Source organism: Armigeres subalbatus, chromosome 2 (genome assembly GCF_024139115.2).
Source record: "Armigeres subalbatus isolate Guangzhou_Male chromosome 2, GZ_Asu_2, whole genome shotgun sequence".
Classification (NCBI taxonomy): domain Eukaryota; kingdom Metazoa; phylum Arthropoda; class Insecta; order Diptera; family Culicidae; genus Armigeres; species Armigeres subalbatus.
This window is the reverse complement of record NC_085140.1, coordinates 120,575,885-120,592,821: the sequence shown is the minus strand read 5'-3', so window position 1 is coordinate 120,592,821 and position 16,937 is coordinate 120,575,885. Positions and strand designations below refer to the sequence as shown.

The following is a 16,937-nucleotide window of genomic DNA, read 5'->3' as shown; positions in this document are numbered from 1 at the left end:
TTGATCTATTGTAGAATAAATAGATTGTTTGTACTGTAAACGGAAAATTTCGCATAGTTATAACCATTGCTCTTTTCCATGAGGAAGATAATTTCCAGAAAGTAAAATACACATTCGGTAAATCAACTGTACACTACTTCTTGACAACGAAACCAACGATACCAAATGCATTTGATTCAGATCCATATGATATATGAGTGTCGAAGTTATTTTTCACTAGAAAACAATCTAAAAACAGGTAAAATGGGTCTATCGAAAATGTTTTTCAAATATGTCCCGCTTGCCCCATGTATGTTAAAACTTAAGGGCAAGTGAAAATTGCATATTTTGGCTTTTATCAAAACTTTTAAATCGTTTTCGATGTCACACAATTATTCAATTGCTCAAAATATTCACTTTCCACATCAATGATGAATTTAGAAACGACTATTTTGTTGGAATTCCATTGAATTAAAATAAAAGTAACAGATTTTGCCGGTAGTTTAAAGTCATGATCAAACAATACCATTAGTATGGTGCCGCAAATGGTTTTGATTCCATTTTTTTTTGTGTTAGGCGAATTCGTTGATAATTTTCACCGATTAATCGGCAGCTATAGTACCCACTTACCCCGTATTTTCACTTGCCCCGGGGTACCTTACAGAGGATAAAATATTCGTCTTCATGAAGCAACTTCGATCCGAATTTTGACAAACATCGCATGAATATTCAAAACATAGAATGATATAGTCAGACGACTACTCCACGAACTCATTCATTCGACTGTCACTGAATGTGTTTACTATGTGCAGAAAAAAACATAATTATCATTGTTTATGTTGATGAAAAGGGACTAGCGATTGGAAACTCGGTTCGTGGAACTGCAAATCTCTCAACTTCATCGGGAGTACACGCATACTCGCCGATGTGCTCAAGGACCGTGGATTCGGCATCGTAGCGCTGCAGGAGGTTTGTTGGAAGGGATCAATGGTGCGAACGTTTAGAGGTAATCATACCATCTACCAGAGCTGCGGCAGCTGCACGAGCTGGGAACAGCTTTCATAGTGATGGGCGACATGCAAAGGCGCGTGATCGGGTGGTGGCCGATCAACGAGAGAATGTGCAGGTTGAGGATCAAAGGTCGGTTCTTCAACTTCAGCATAATCAACGTCCATAGCCCACACTCCGGAAGCACTGATGATGATAAGGACGCATTCTACGCGCAGCTGGAACGTGAGTACGACAGCTGCCCAAGCCACGACGTCAAAATCATCATAGGAGATTTGAACGCTCAGGTTGGCCAAGAGGAGGAGTTTAGAACGACTATTGGAAAGTTCAGCGCTCACCGGCTGACGAACGAAAACGGCCTACGACTAATTGATTTCGCCGCCTCCAAGAATATGGCCATTCGCAGCACCTACTTCCAACACAGCCTCGGTACACCTGGAGATCACCACTGCAGACAGAATCACAAATCGACCACGTTCTGATTGATGGACGGCACTTCTCCGACATTATCGACGTCAGGACATATCGTGGCGCTAACATCGACTCTGACCACTATCTGGTGATGGTTAAACTGCGCCCAAAACTATCCGTCATAAACAATGTTCGGTACCGACGACCGCCGCGGTACGACCTAGAGCGACTGAAGCAACCTGATGTCGCCACTGCATACGCGCAGCATCTCGAGGCAGCGTTGCCGGAAGAGGGTGAGCTCGATGGGGCCCCTCTTGAGGACTGCTGGAATACAGTCAAAGCAGCCATTAACGACGCAGCGGAGAACAACGTCGGGTATATGGGTCGAAGTCGACGGAACGATTGGTTCGACGAAGAGTGCAGACAGATTCTGGAGGAGAAGGACGCAGCGCGGGCGGTCGCGCTGCAGCAAGGTACCCGGCAGAACGTGGAACGTTATAGACGGAAGCGGAGACAGCAGACCCGCCTTTTCAGGAGAAGAAACGCCGCCTGGAAGAAGCGGAGTGCGAGGAGATGGAACAGCTGTGCCGTTCTCAAGATACACACAAGTTCTATCAGAAGCTCAACGCATCCCGCAAAGGCTTCGTGCCGCGAGCCGAAATGTGCCGGGATAAGGATGGGAGCATCTTGACGGACGAAAGGTGGAAGCAGCACTACGAGGAACATCTGAATGACGCTGAGAGTACAGGCAGTGAAAGTCAAGGCAGCGGAGGAGATGACTACGTCAGTTCAGCGGACGATGGAAGCCAACCAACCCCCACCTTGAGGGAAGTTAAGGATGCCATCCAACAGCTGAAGACCAATAAAGCAGCTGGTGAGGATGGTATCGGAGCTGAGCTCATCAAGATGGGCCCGGAAAAGCTGGCCACTTGCCTGCACAAACTGATAGTCAGAATCTGGGAAACCGAACAGCTACCGGAGGAGTGGAAGGAAGGGGTTATATGCCCCATTAGGGTGGTTCAAAAATCGATTTTGCTCCACAGTGCTCATCTGATTCTGTACCATGCTCTGAGTGTTCTTCGAAAATTTGAGCTGATTTGGTTAAAAACTAATTTAGCACAAACCATTTCAAGTTTGCATGTAAATTAGTATGAAATTTATTTTTCATTATACTGTTAATGACGCTTCATCAAGCGCATGCTAAAGAAAACCTACATAGCTAAAAGGAATACTCAACAGTTTTCACTCAGTGAAAACCGCATCTAAATTAATCGTTCCAATAATTAGTAATCGAATTTAATCTATATCGTGGATTTCTGGAGCTAATTGCGAAACTTCTCAACAAGGCAACATTGCTGCTCGTGGCGCGAAAGATAGCATACACAAATTCAGGCTACTATGTTGCACTGCACATTTCAGTGATGCCCTCAAAGAAGTTTAACGATCATGACTTAAGATTCGCAACCTGTTTTAAAATCGATTACTAATTATTGGGACGGTTAATCAACATGCGGTTTTCGTTGGGTGAAAGCTGTTGAGTTTCCATTTTAGCTATGTAGGTTTTCTTTTAACCTGCGCTTAATGGAGAAACGTCATTAACAGTATAATAGAAAAATAAAATTTGCCATACTAATTTGCATGCAAACTTGAAACGGCTTGTGCTAAATCAGTTTTAATCCAAATGAGCTCAAATTTTCAGAGGACACTCAGAACATGGTAAAGAATCAGATGAGCACTGTGGAGCAAAATCGATTTTTTGAACCACCCTAATGCCCCATCTACAAGAAAGGCGACAAACTGGAGTGTGAGAACTTTCGAGCGATCACCATCCTTAATGCCGCCTACAAAGTGATATCCCAGATCATCTTCCGTCGTCTGTCACCATTAGTGAACGAGTTCGTGGGAAGTTATCAAGCCGGCTTCGTTGACGGCCGCTCGACAACGGACCAGATCTTTACTGTACGGCAAATCCTTCAAAAATGCCGTGAATACCAGGTCCCAACGCACCATCTGTTCGTTGATTTCAAGGCGGCATACGACAGTATAGACCGCGTAGAGCTATGGAAAATTATGGACGAGAACAGCTTCCCTGGAAAGCTTACCAGACTGATCAAAGCAACGGTGGATGGTGTGCAAAACTGTGTGAAGATCTCGGGCGAACACTCCAGTTCGTTCGAATCGCGCCGGGGACTAAGACAAGGTGATGGACTTTCGTGCCTGTTGTTCAACATTGCGCTAGAAGGTGTCATGCGAAGAGCCGGGTGTAACAGCCGGGGTACGATTTTCAACAGATCCAGTCAATTTATTTGCTTCGCGGATGACATGGACATTGTCGGCCGAACATTTGCAAAGGTGGCAGAACTGTACACCCGCCTGAAACGTGAAGCAACAAAAGTTGGACTGGTGGTGAATGCGTCAAAGACAAAGTACATGCTTGTGGGTGGAACCGAGCGCGACAGGGTCCGCCTGGGAAGCAGTGTTACGATGGACGGGGATACCTTCGAGGTGGTCGAGGAATTCGTCTACCTCGGATCCTTGCTAACGGCTGACAACAACGTTAGTCGTGAAATACGAAGGCGCATCATCTGTGGAAGTCGGGCCTACTACGGGCTCCAGAAGAAACTGCGGTCGAAAAAGATTCGCCACCGCACCAAATGTGTCATGTACAAGACGTTAATAAGACCGGTAGTCCTCTACGGACATGAAACATGGACAATGCTCGAGGAGGAGTTGCAAGCACTCGGAGTATTCGAGAGACGGGTGCTTAGGACCATCTTTGGCGGTGTGCAAGAAGACGGTGTGTGGCGGCGAAGAATGAACCATGAGCTCGCCCAACTCTACGGCGAACCCAGTATCCAGAAGGTAGCTAAAGCCGGAAGGGTACGATGGGCAGGGCATGTTGCAAGAATGCCGGACAGCAACCCTGCAAAGATGGTGTTCGCTTCCGATCCGGCAGGTACGAGACGACGTGGAGCGCAGCGAGCGAGATGGGCAGACCAGGTGCAGAACGACTTGGCGAGCGTGGGGCGTATTCGAGGATGGAGAGATGCGGCCTCGAACCGTGTATTGTGGCGTCAAATTGTTGATTCAGTGTTATCTGTATAGATGTAGACTAAATAAATGAATGATGAATGTTGATGTTTACCGCTGCAAGTGCCTCGCGGATGAAAATCGGATTCAGTCCTGTGTGATAAATCACTTTACTCATTTGAAACGTGTTCAGATTTCAGATAATTTATCAATTTGTAAAATGTGCATAAATATTCAATGACTAATATTCAACTGAATATTGACTGTCCAGAGCCGACTATGAATGTGTCGGAAGTGAACTGACAAATGAAGAAAAATGGAGTTCACTAAAATTTTTCGATTATTTTACACTCTGGTACCTTATTTGGATTGCAGTCGAAGTGTCAACCTCGTTTGCGACCTTAGACGGATTGAAGACCTTAGACTGATGTGCAGAGGTCATATTGCTGCTGCGAATAGGGCCTTTTACGGATTACGTAACCAGCTTAGGTCCCGCAACTAGCAGACGGAAACGAAATTTGCTCTATACAAAACTCTGATTCTACCAGTGGCCCTTTATGGACAAGAAGCTTGGACGGTAAAAGAGACCAACCGGAGAGCTTTCAGGGTTTTCGAGCGAAAAGTGCTGCGTACAATACTCGGAGGGAAAATAGAAAATGATGTGTGGCACAGACGCATGAATCATGAGCAGTATCAAGTATACACCCGATTCTGTTTTTAAACGGATTTTTTTACATGGCGGGTAAAAAAAAATCCCATACAAAATTTTTGCAAAGTTGCTCCATTTTGCATGATTTGTCGAGAAATCATAAAACTTTTTTTACACGGATTTTCGAATTTTGAACTGAAAACTTTTTTTACACGGAACGCATCCCCCGTGTAAAAAAAGTCGGGTGTACAAAGAAGAAAATATTGTGAATCGAATAAAATACGGCAGACTTCAGTGGGCTGGTCACTTAGTGCGAATATCGAAAGAAAGAATAGCGAAAACAATATTTAACAGAGAACCACACCACAACTCGCAATTATCCTGGGGAGGGACCCTCAAGCTCTTGGACATAGTGCCTGTTGCCTCCATACACACCCCGAGTAGACGAAAATAGGTCAATAATATCAAATGTTGATAAGATAGCAAAATGAGATATGGACATGATTGATATAAGAGATAAAAGATCAGATGACAATATTAATATTTTGCACTTAAATATCGTAAGGATATCATGATATGTTATTTGTAATAAGTGATCGATATCAAATGTCATTAGTTTGTTCTCATCCATAGCATATCTTGATATTTAAATGATATTTCGGTGCAAATTTTTGATATTGTTGCCTGTTCTTTTATCTCTTATATCCAAGGATGTTAATGATCATTCAGTAATTTGCGTTCGATCATTTAGTAGTTTGTCAATAATACATTCCAGAAGCTGAATTTCAAAATATGTTGTGTGATGGACTTCTAGTGCGAAGGTTTTTCTACAACTTTGCCTAATGGTTCGTTATTAGAATTCAACTAATAACGGAGTTAGAGCGCTAGTTGCAGTAACTCAAACTAAATGATTGGAATTTTGTTATCATTTAGTCTAAGTTACTGAAACTAAAGCTATAACTCCGTTACTAGTGGAATTCAAACAACGAACCATTAGGCAGAGTTGTAGAAAAACCTTTGCACTAGAAGTCCACCATACAACATATTTTGAAATTCAGCTTCTGGAATGTGTTATTGACAACTACTAAATGATCGAACGCAAATTACTGAATGATCGTTAACATCCTTGCTTATATCAATCAAGTCCATATCATGTTTTGTTATTCTGTTCATGGCTTCTGCCCGGGACAGACAGACGTGATCTCAATTTGTCAAGCTGAGTCGATTGGTATATAATACTATGGGCCTTCTATCACAAAATCGTCCTAGAGTAAATGTACCTTGGTACGAGAAGGGCGAACACGTTAAAAATTGTAAAAGTTTATGTACACCAAGAGGTGAACAATAAATATAGTTTGTTAAAAAATCATGAACAAATTTTCATCAATTTTGATGTGCCTCCTAGTTCCCAAACCTCCTCTGAAATATAACTAACGCGCCTCGACGCATACTGACGAAGTGTGATTCACCGTCCCTATCATTATAGCTTCCCTCATCATTTTCCGCTTTTCCACCACAGTCACATGGCTATAAAATTTTTTCGCGCCATACTCACAAGTGCAACCAATGCGCTGGTATGTGGAATCATGATCGACCACTATACCCATGCGTACCTTGTGCTTGGAAGTTGACAGCGTTTGTAAATATACGATGTGTACGTGTGGCGATGGTATACCAGCTTCAAAAACACACCGGTTGAATGCATCTACAAAACGTTAGTCGTGATCGAGATCTAAAGCAATACGGACGTTTCGGGGGCGTGGAAAATCGAGTGAAACATTCAGTTAGTGAGAAGGCGAAGAACATTCAACGAAGGGCATTGCAGTGCGTTCGAGTAAAGAATTGGAAGACAAGGTCGAGGGTTCAGAGAGTGAAAGTATTCGCCAGTAATATTTTCCCGAAGGTGTAGATTTGCAGAGCTACAAGAAACGACTATCGCCACACGATGGGGTTAAATTGCGGTTTGTCGACTATCAAATACGTGCTTTTCGTGTTCAACCTGCTGTGCTCGGTGAGTTATTAGTGAAGTTATTTATACTACGTTCTATGTTTATTCATATCGGTGCTTACGCATCGAAAAATTGGTAAAGCTGAGCTGGTGAAGACAATTACACATGCGATGCAACATTCGACGAGTGCAAATCAACCAATTGAGAGTCACGTGGTTAATTGGATAGACTGAGAACAGTAATAGCAACGGATGACAAATGGATGGCAGTAGCTGGGATTTACTTTGCGTTGTAAAACCATCAACCGGTTTAGTAGGTAGTGGAAGAGATCACTTTGAATAGCTCGTGTGGTTGATTGTTTTGAAATTGCTTCCTGTCTACCGATGTGTATTTGCGTTAGACGATGAATGTATGTGAGGCGGGTAGTCGCATGATATCATCGATCTAGAATGGTGAGAAATTGACTGTTGTTTGGTTAAACCTAAACCAAATAAAACGATCTTACTCACAAACTTTCATTTGAAATGTTTAATGACGAATCGTACAACTGTGTCACCATTGTAGTTTATAAAAATTTCAATTTATACCAATATGATTTTGCGAAAATTCTATAGGTACTAATTTGTGGTACTCGAAAAATTACGTAGCAACTAGTTGATATAGAAGTTGCTTGCCGCTGAACAACAGTCCTTTTACATTCAGTAATGATGGCTTACCGGTGTGTTAAAATCAATCGTTTACTGTACAATAGATATTCGACAACCCCACTGCCATTAACAGCAATGCTTTTCAACTGCAGCTCAATAGTCGCAAAAACTTTCCAACGATTGGACCACTAAACGTCAAAACAATGTCAAAATGATGGACATCTGCATTGTCACATTGTCACATACACTTAAAAAGTTTTTAAGTCAAATGTCAAAAACCTAAAAAAGTAAAAAAAAACCTAAAAAATGCTCAGCTTTTAGTGTAAACAGAAACGTTCATATATTATTACAGTTAGTGCTTCTTCCTCTTCATTGGCATTACATCCCCCACTGGGACATTGCCGCCTCGCAGTTCATTAAGCTCTTCCACAGTTATTAACTGCGAGGTTTCTAAGCCAGGTTACCATTTTTGAATTTATATATCATGAGGCTAACACGATGATACTTTTATGCCCAGGGAAGTCGAGATAATTTCCTATCCGAAAATTTCCTAGACCGGCACCGGGAATCGAACCCAGTCACCCTCAGCATGGTCTTGCTTTGTAGCCGCGCGTCTTACCGCACGGCTAAGGAGGGCCCCACTCCAGAGATATAAGGTGTCAAAGTCAGAAATAGGTAGAACAATTATTACAAAGGTAATTGTATAAGTTTTAAAATGGTGTGCTAAAACAAAAATTAAAAAAAATACGAATGCAATAAAATTTATCAAAAACAACGCTATTTTCAACTTTGATAGTGAAGAACTTTTTTTTCCTCAATATTCCCCGGGTTCTTTCATGATACGCATCAAGGACTGTGCTTCGACTAATATGTTTCGAAGAAATTTCTTGCCAGTATTAGCAATTAACAGAGTTAAGCGAATCTGATTTTTTTTTCATTTGTTTTACCCTTTCTCGTATTCTTTCTACGAGTTAAGGCTATATATTCGCTCCAAAAACAAACTTTTTCTAGAAGGCCCGGTACACGATGGTACTTGAATGCCCACGATCAGAGAAGTCGAGACAATTTCCAATCCGAAAATTGTCTAGATCGGCACCGGAAATCGAACCCAGCCACCCTCAGCATGGTCTTGCTTTGTAGCCGCGCATCTTACCGCACGGCTATGGAGGGACAGTCAGTGCTGAGAAGCTTAATTCTAGCTTGAATTTTGAAAACGTCGTATGTCCAAATGAGAGACTCTCTTTCATTATGCTCTCTTTTGCTAATATCTAGGCTAGTTTTGAATTTGTTGCACTATGTTCACCGCAGCTCTCTAGACAAAGGTATTCTCTTCAGATCTGCGCTGAAAAATCCGATGTTAGCATGGCTTTGTAATAATCGAAAGAGAGAGTAAACAAAGAGAGCCTTTCTTTTGGACATACGACGTTTTCAAAAATTACGCCAGAATTTCAGTCACGCGAGAAGTCACGCGAGTTTTACATTTTGAAGTCTCACTCTCTGGAAAACACAATCTATTAGAATGCTTTGGAAATTAAGGTTTTATAACAAAACAAACATTCCCATCATGACCGCTTGTAATGTGACAGGTAACAGTAGCCTGCTACATTTTCTTTTGAGCTCTTGATTGTTGAATGCCTCTGTTTTCGGTCTCGCATGACAATCATGAAAATGGCCAGTACTGGTTACAGCTACAAAAGACCACTTCTTGACAAGTCTTAGATTCAGATAAGGTCATACACCCAACCGGCGGTTGTTAGATTTTCCAACAATTATGTATAAGAATCTACTAAAACCTGTATAAAAACTGGGCATATGCGAAATTGCTAGATTCTTATACAAATATTGTATAAGAATCTAACAATTTTGTAAGCTTTTCTTACATTTTTTGTATAAGAATCTAACAATTTCGCATATGCCCAGTTCTTATACATGTTTTGGTAGATTCTTATACAGAATTGTTGGAAAATCTAACAGCCCTGGGGTGTACCCTCTCTTCGTGTTGGGTGTACCCTCTCTTCGAAGCAGCAGAAAAAAATCAGCACCAATTTGTGATGAAATTCTTAAGTTGAATCGCGACAATGTCAAGACAACACCTGGGTTTCTGGTGCCATAAATCTTCAAAAGCAAGCAATGTGTATGAACATGATTGACTCCTTAATGGTGCTAGTCGATCAGTTATAATTGCACTGAGAACCAATAGATGATGTTTGGGACTAATATCATCTTCAATAATGGAAATTGGGGACCCAAAATTAAGCAATACCAGCGCCGGCCGTGTCCGAATACGAATGTTGCCGTGATACCCGTTTCGATGAAAGCCGACGAGTCATCTGCGCGACCAAGAAAAATCACTGAAATATAAGTAGGGTAAATGATGTATTTTGGACATCTGAATATATTTTGGACTGTTGGTTATATTTTCCGTGTTTTTCTACATAGCTTTCTTTAAACAAATAGGAATCATGTGTCTCTTTGGCCTCTTTCATAATCACATTTATGTAACAAAATAAACAAAATATAGCCAAAGTCCAAAATATATTCAGATGTCCAAAATACCATCGTTACCCTATAAGGTTTCGGCTTAAAAAAAAGTGATTTTGACCACACATCGGTACTGATGTTCAAACATAGTTTTGCTTCTTGTTATGAAGTCCGAATGCGTTTTTGTACAAAGATCTGATTTCATAACATTTCGCATTCAGCAGATCCACGAAAACGCGAGCACTTTGAAACTTGGATTCCGTGAAGAGTGACCTTAAAAACCCGATAAATCCCTTGTACCGCACCATAGAACTAAGCCCCGAGGTGAAAAGTAGCCACATGCAGCGGTAATATGATTGTGATCCACAGTTGTTCCCAGAGTTTTAAAAAATCGAATGTTTTTGGTCGGCCTACTTCGTCACCCTATTTTTGTAACATATTATTCAAATTCATGTTCCGTTGTGCACGGAATGAATATCAGACGGTGAATATTTTTTAAAATTTGTAAACTAATAATTTTCTGTAAGGCTGAAAACTTTTGAGATGATTTAAACAATTACTCACATAGATCTGATCCCGACACTTTTAGCGCCAAAATAACAAACTCAATCATTTCCAGCCTACCACAGATAAGCAAGATATAGTAAAGCCTACTTTACTGTTGTGGGATTAGATGTAGTAAATTGAGCTTTCTGGACGATTCACAGGCTTCTTAAAAAATGAACAAAAATGCGAGTGTTACAAATATGCGATCATAGGCAGTTTAATTCATGAATTATTTTTGCGTAACACATGCGATGAATTACGGGAAACAAAGTAAAACGCAGGGTTCGAACACAAGTCCACTTGGTGAGAGTTCGGCGTGCTACATCTCAGCCATGCTTGTTTTTTGTTGAGAATTTAGTTTAACCGGTCATACATTTTGTCGACTGATGAGCATTTCACAGTACCATGAATAATGTTCCTGGAATCATGAATCATTGCTTAGCGATAGTTGTAAATATCGCTATCGGTACCACCGCCCGACGTTCTGATAGTTGATGAGTATGTCACGATGGCATTCGGCTGTGATAGGCTTATGTCCTATACACTGGATGGCTAGCATGGAGCTCCGTTTACTGACAATTCAGCTGAAATTCGATGCGGTATCAGTTGGACGAAAGACTGAGCCGTGAGTGTACTTTCTATGGAAGCAAACTGGAAAACCTCCGGCCTACCTTTGCTGTTCTATGTTGTGTAATCTGCTATCAACAGGGCGAATTTTGAAATAGATTTGCCGGGCGGATACATATGAGAAATCGCATAAAAATACTTCAGAGTTCCTTCATAATTCCTATTCCTAAGTATACGGAGAGTTCGTCGATATGTATTACAAGTTTCAGAAAATCCCTTCAAAATTCTATAACACTTCGAATTTCTGAGTCCCGCTTGACGAAGAAAAATCTTCAATCGAAAATATGCCAATGTCTTAATTGTCACACTAGTGGCTGCCCAGTGCCCAATATCTATTCAATGTATGTCTTCAACAGAACTTCCAACTTTTCTTCTTGTCATATTTTTATCAAAAATTGGAGGGTCTATACTCATAAATCGATAGATATTTGAATGCCAAGCAAAGGGAATGGGCAAATTTCATTTGTTTATGATGTTTGCAATGAACATGAAGTTATTTTAAACTAAATGAAGTTATTTTACATCTAAATTCCTAGATTCTGTTTTCTTATTCGCTTATGTTAACTTAAAATTCTGAGCATCTAAAGTGATTATCGTTTTATTTCAGATGAAGTTCTAGAATGTTGCTTGTTTTTATCGTGCGCTGAACACCTTCTAAGTATTTGCATCGAACCAATTCAAACTGACACCAAAAAAGCTGTATTTTCAATCGTTCGCCTCAAGCTGAAATAACTTCATTGCAAGTCACAAATCTTCAAGTGTACCATACAGCTCCTTACATGTAGAACCAGCCAAACCCCTATTTTCCGCAGTTCCTCAATATGCAATTGTATGCACTGTTTGCGAAGTCTTCGCTGTGTCTGTATAACTGCTTACATCTACAAGACATAACAACGAAAATGTTCGCTTACACTCTCGTTGTTCGATTTTATTCATTGAAAAACATTCTCGAAGATGCGAAGAAAGATCAACAAACACTTCCTTGCGCATCAGCTCAGCGTATTGATACAAGAAATACATCTCGGTGGTTCGTTAACGAATGGTGACTAATAAAGAGCTTGAATAACAGTCATCCAACTTTTGGGTTCCCTTCTTATAACAGAGCTTATTTATATGTTCTAGAGAGCGACTAAATCGTTCTTGAGAACTTTAGATTCAAGCAAGCGTATTGATTTCATTATTTTGATTATTCGTGAATTCAGATCCACACGTGTGTTGCTTCACATCTACCGACCCGTAGTTACATATTTGTGAGCGCACGCTTTATGAGACGAGGGAACACGTTCTTGTGTGGACAGACAGACAGACGGTGTACCCCGCTTCGACGGAAAAGGAATGGACTTTTCAAGGATGTTTTGGAGCTCGGTTCGATCGCGGATGCGGCTAGGCTGCTCCGGCAAAGGCGAAGCAACCGATCGCGATCGTATCGAGCAAAATTAATTATTGTTTTCGTATGGAGGTTATGCACAAGTAGGTTGAGGAGTTATAAAGTAATCAGGACATAGAGTTAGTGGTTTTACCCGACTGATGATTTACTAGTTCAGTGAACTAACATGTGCATTTGAATAATTCATTGATAGAAGCCTTGTTGGAAAAAGATTTGTGGTATCTGTCGTGTTGCTTGAAAAACGTATTAAAATGCATTAGTTAATTTATCTGATCTGGGTTTATTTTGCATCTTCTAGTTCCTATTTATATTTAAGGTATTCGACCATTTGGGCAGCACCCACTATTCCCGTCCACAACGTTTACCACTCGGGCGCGTTACAACCGATCTTCTTGGTTTGTGGTACATGGTCAGCGTCTGTAGATTTCTAGTGACGTACAAACTGAGGAAAAAAAGTCGTTTGGCATAATGTCCGTTTGATATAAAGGCCGTTCGGCATAATGGTCGTTCGGCATAATGGCCATATGGCATAATTGTTATTAGAGCGATTTAACTCGCGAACGGGTTGACCGATTTGCAAGATTTTTTTCCCTGATCGATTCGTTTTGGGATCCGCAAGGTTTGTATATACAAAAAGTTGGTGAATTTAAAGGGGAAATGTAAAAAAATCATTAGAATACAATTTTGAGTCAGCTGTTGAGGAAAACAAAACAAACGCACGGAAATTGATCTAGAGTATGCTGTAGCAAATAGTTCATTGTGACATTTGTAACACCCTGTCAAAGCTGGGTTTCTTTCGCTAGTTTTAAATATAAACACACGCTAGCAAGATAAATCAGCATCAAAATAATTTGACATTGATTTTCCATGTATGGATATACAGTAGGGTGCCAATGAAAATGACATTTTTGAATTTCAAAAAACGACATTGCTCACAAGTTTCATTACCCCAAAATATGACCCCATGCAAAATTTGAGGTCATTCGGACATGATTTAGGGGTTCCTAAAATTCATCAAAGTTTTGAAATTTTTACCCATGAAAATTTTCTCAAGCCCCCCCCCCCCCCTTGGAAAAGTCGAAAATCGAATTTTTATTATTTTATGGTCAGTCGAGATCGGATGTTATTTTAAAAAAAGGGGTCATATCTTTTCTTGTTTTTTTGTGGCCCGCGGCGTGCGAGAAAAATAATCTCATAATCGACCCGCCAGCTTTTCTATCTAGCTAGAGAAGCTCTTTTTATTATTCACTAACAGACCCGACAAACTTCGTTTCGCCAAAAATTGATTTATTCTCTAATTAGTTCTCGAGTTATAAAGAAAATTCTGTTTCATTTGTACGGGAACCCCCCTTTCCAAAGGGGGAAGTGTCTCGAACCATCTTAAGAACCTTCCCTGGCCCCAAAAACCTCTGCATACAAATTTGTACGCTGATCGGTTCAGTAGTTTCCGAGTCTATAAGAGTCAGACAGACAGAAATTCATTTTTATGTAGGGGAAATGACGGCTTTGGCAGGTTTTATTCTATTATTGTCAGGGGGTTTTTTTATGACTGATTATGCTCAAATTTGGCCTAAACATTCTTTGCATATCAAAGAATATTGTGGCCAAACTTCATAAAATTTGGTCGACAAAAACCCCCCTGACAATAATAGAACATAACCTGCCAAAGCCGTCTGTTCCCCTATATAGATTTTTAAATACGTAAGTTTAAAACAAAAGCTCGCGCTGCAAAATCATTTATCTGAATTATAAATTCAAAAATAATATATTGCATATTTTGAAATGATTGCAATAAGCGACCCCAAGACACAAAAGGTTGATGTGGAACATCGCGTTTTTAATAAAGATTGGTCAGAGTAGTTTATGTTCATGTTGAAAAAAGGAAGGCCGGTCTGTTTTATTAGTTCGGAAAGTCTTGCCATATTTAAGGAATAAAATCTGAATCCAAGTATTCTATGAAATATGATATTTGAAAGATAGGTAGGTAGGTAGCCAGGTAGGAAACAAAACTTGATAGAACTTCAAATTATTTAAATTTAATTTTTTATTTATATCAGCGGTTCTCAACCTGTGGTACATTTTCCACTGGGGGTACCTACGCTGGCTCCAGGGTGTACCTCGGACAAGAATGCGTAATGGCGGATGTATTCCGGAAGCCTCCTTTCAAGAGGCTCGGAAGCCTCCTTTCAAGAGGCTCGGAAGCCTCCTTTCAAGAGGCTCGGAAGCCTCCTTTCAAGAGGCTCGGAAGCCTCCTTTCAAGAGGCTCGGAAGCCTCCTTTCAAGAGGCTCGGAAGCCTCCTTTCAAGAGGCTCGGAAGCCTCCTTTCAAGAGGCCTCAGCCTCCTTTCAAGAGGCCTCAGAAGCCTCCTTTCAAGAGGCTCAGAAGCCTCCTTTCAAGAGGCTCAGGCCTCATTTCAAGAGGCTCAGTGCCTCCTTTCAAGAGGCCTCAGAAGCCTCCTTTCAAAGGCCTCAGAGCCTCCTTTCAAGAGGCTCAGAAGCCTCCTTTCAAGAGGCCTGAAGCCTCCGTTCAAGAGGCTCAAGCCTCCTTTCAAGAGGCCTCGGAAGCCTCCTTTCAAGAGGCTCAGGAAGCCTCCTTTCAAGCAGCTCAGAAGCCTCCTTTCAAGAGGCTCTCAAGCCTCCTTTCAAGATGCTCAGAGCCTCCTTTCAAGAGGCTCAGAAGCCTCCTTTCAAGAGGCCTCAGGCCTCCTTTCAAGAGGCTCAGAAGCCTCCTTTCAAGAGGCTCAGAAGCCTCCTTTCAAGAGGCTCAGGAAGGCCTCCTTTCAAGAGGCTCAGAAGCCTCCTTTCAAGAGGCTCAGGCCTCCTTTCAAGAGGCTCAGAAGCCTCCTTTCAAGAGGCTCAAGCCTCCTTTCAAGAGGCCTCAGAAGCCTCCTTTCAAGAGGCTCAGAGTCTCCTTTCAAGAGGCTCAGGATCCTCCTTTCAAGAGGCTCTGAAGCCTCCTTTCAAGAGGCTCAGGCCTCCTTTCAAGAGGCCTCAGAGCCTCCTTCAAGAGGCTCAGAAGCCTCCTTTCAAGAGGCCTCAGAAGCCTCCTTTCAAGAGGCTCGGAAGCCTCCTTTCAAGAGGCTCGGAAGCCTCCTTTCAAGAGGCTCGGAAGCCTCCTTTCAAGAGGCTCGGAAGCCTCCCTTCAAGAGGCTCATAAGCCTCCTTTTGAGACGCTCGAAAGCCTTCTTCCAAGAGTCTCACAAGCCTCCTTCCGAGAGGCTCACAAGCGTCCTTTCGAGAGGCTCAAAAACCTACTTTTAAGACTCTTGGGAGCCTCCTCACAAAAGGTCTCCTTTCAAGAAGCTCGGAAGCCTCCTTCCAAGAAAGTTGGAAGCCTCCTTTGGAGAAGCACGAAAGCCTTCTTTCGAGAGGCTCGAAAGCCTCCCTTCTTGAGCCTCTTGAAACAAGGCTTCCGAGCCTCTTGAAAGGAGGCTTCCGAGCCGAGAGCCTCGTTTCAAAAGGTTCCTGAGCCACCTTTCAATAGGCTTCCCGCATACAAATTCACTGCTCTTTGTACAGTTACAAATATATCATGGGCATAGTTGATATCGTTACCCATTAACATTAAGATCTTCGAACAATACATATTTATGGTAAAACAATTATCTCAACCTTAATAAAGTTTACGGTCTACGAACCATAATCGATTTAATACTGACACAATCTTTCCTCCGAAAATGTATGAAGAAAATCGTTTTCTCTTACGGTTAACATTCTTAACAACCCGTTGCTCATACAGTCCGGTCTAGGAAAACCATAGTCATTATGGTCAAAATGTTATCAGACTACAGTGCGGTTATGGTTAAGTACCTTTAATATTATGGCTTAACCTGGAACGTATACCCTTCCAATAATGGTTCGGCTATCGTTTGGATTTATGCGGGTTGGCAGCCTCCTTTCCTGAGGTTCGGGAGCCCTCTTTCAAGAGGTTTAGGAACCTCGCTCAGAAGCCTCCTTCTATACGGCTCAGACCTTCCAATCGGCTCAAATACATCCTTTCAAAAGGCTCGGAAGTCTTTAAAAAATTTCAAGGTTGTAAGAAGCTTGATTTGTGAACTTAATTTAAATTGAAAACTTACACGGAATTATGAAACAACGCTTAATTTCGCCGAAGAACGGCAATAAAAATAGGGGGTACCTCAATGAATGCAAAAGTATGAATTGGTACCTCCCAAGAAAAAGGTTGAGAACCGCTGATTTATATAATACAAATTATTTGTGTAC

General features: G+C 41.4%; 1 protein-coding gene across 1 annotated transcript in view; it reads left to right on the top strand.

The window, feature by feature from the left end:
* The first annotated feature begins 6,774 nt into the window (after positions 1 to 6,774).
* The window catches only part of LOC134210758 (23 kDa integral membrane protein-like), a 34,334-nt gene continuing 24,171 nt past the window's right edge, over positions 6,775 to 16,937 (top strand). The window contains exon 1 of the mRNA XM_062687006.1: positions 6,775 to 7,088. Within this exon, the coding sequence (XP_062542990.1) occupies positions 7,023 to 7,088 (66 nt within the window). The 5' untranslated portion in view covers positions 6,775 to 7,022. The remainder of the gene's footprint in view (positions 7,089 to 16,937) is intronic.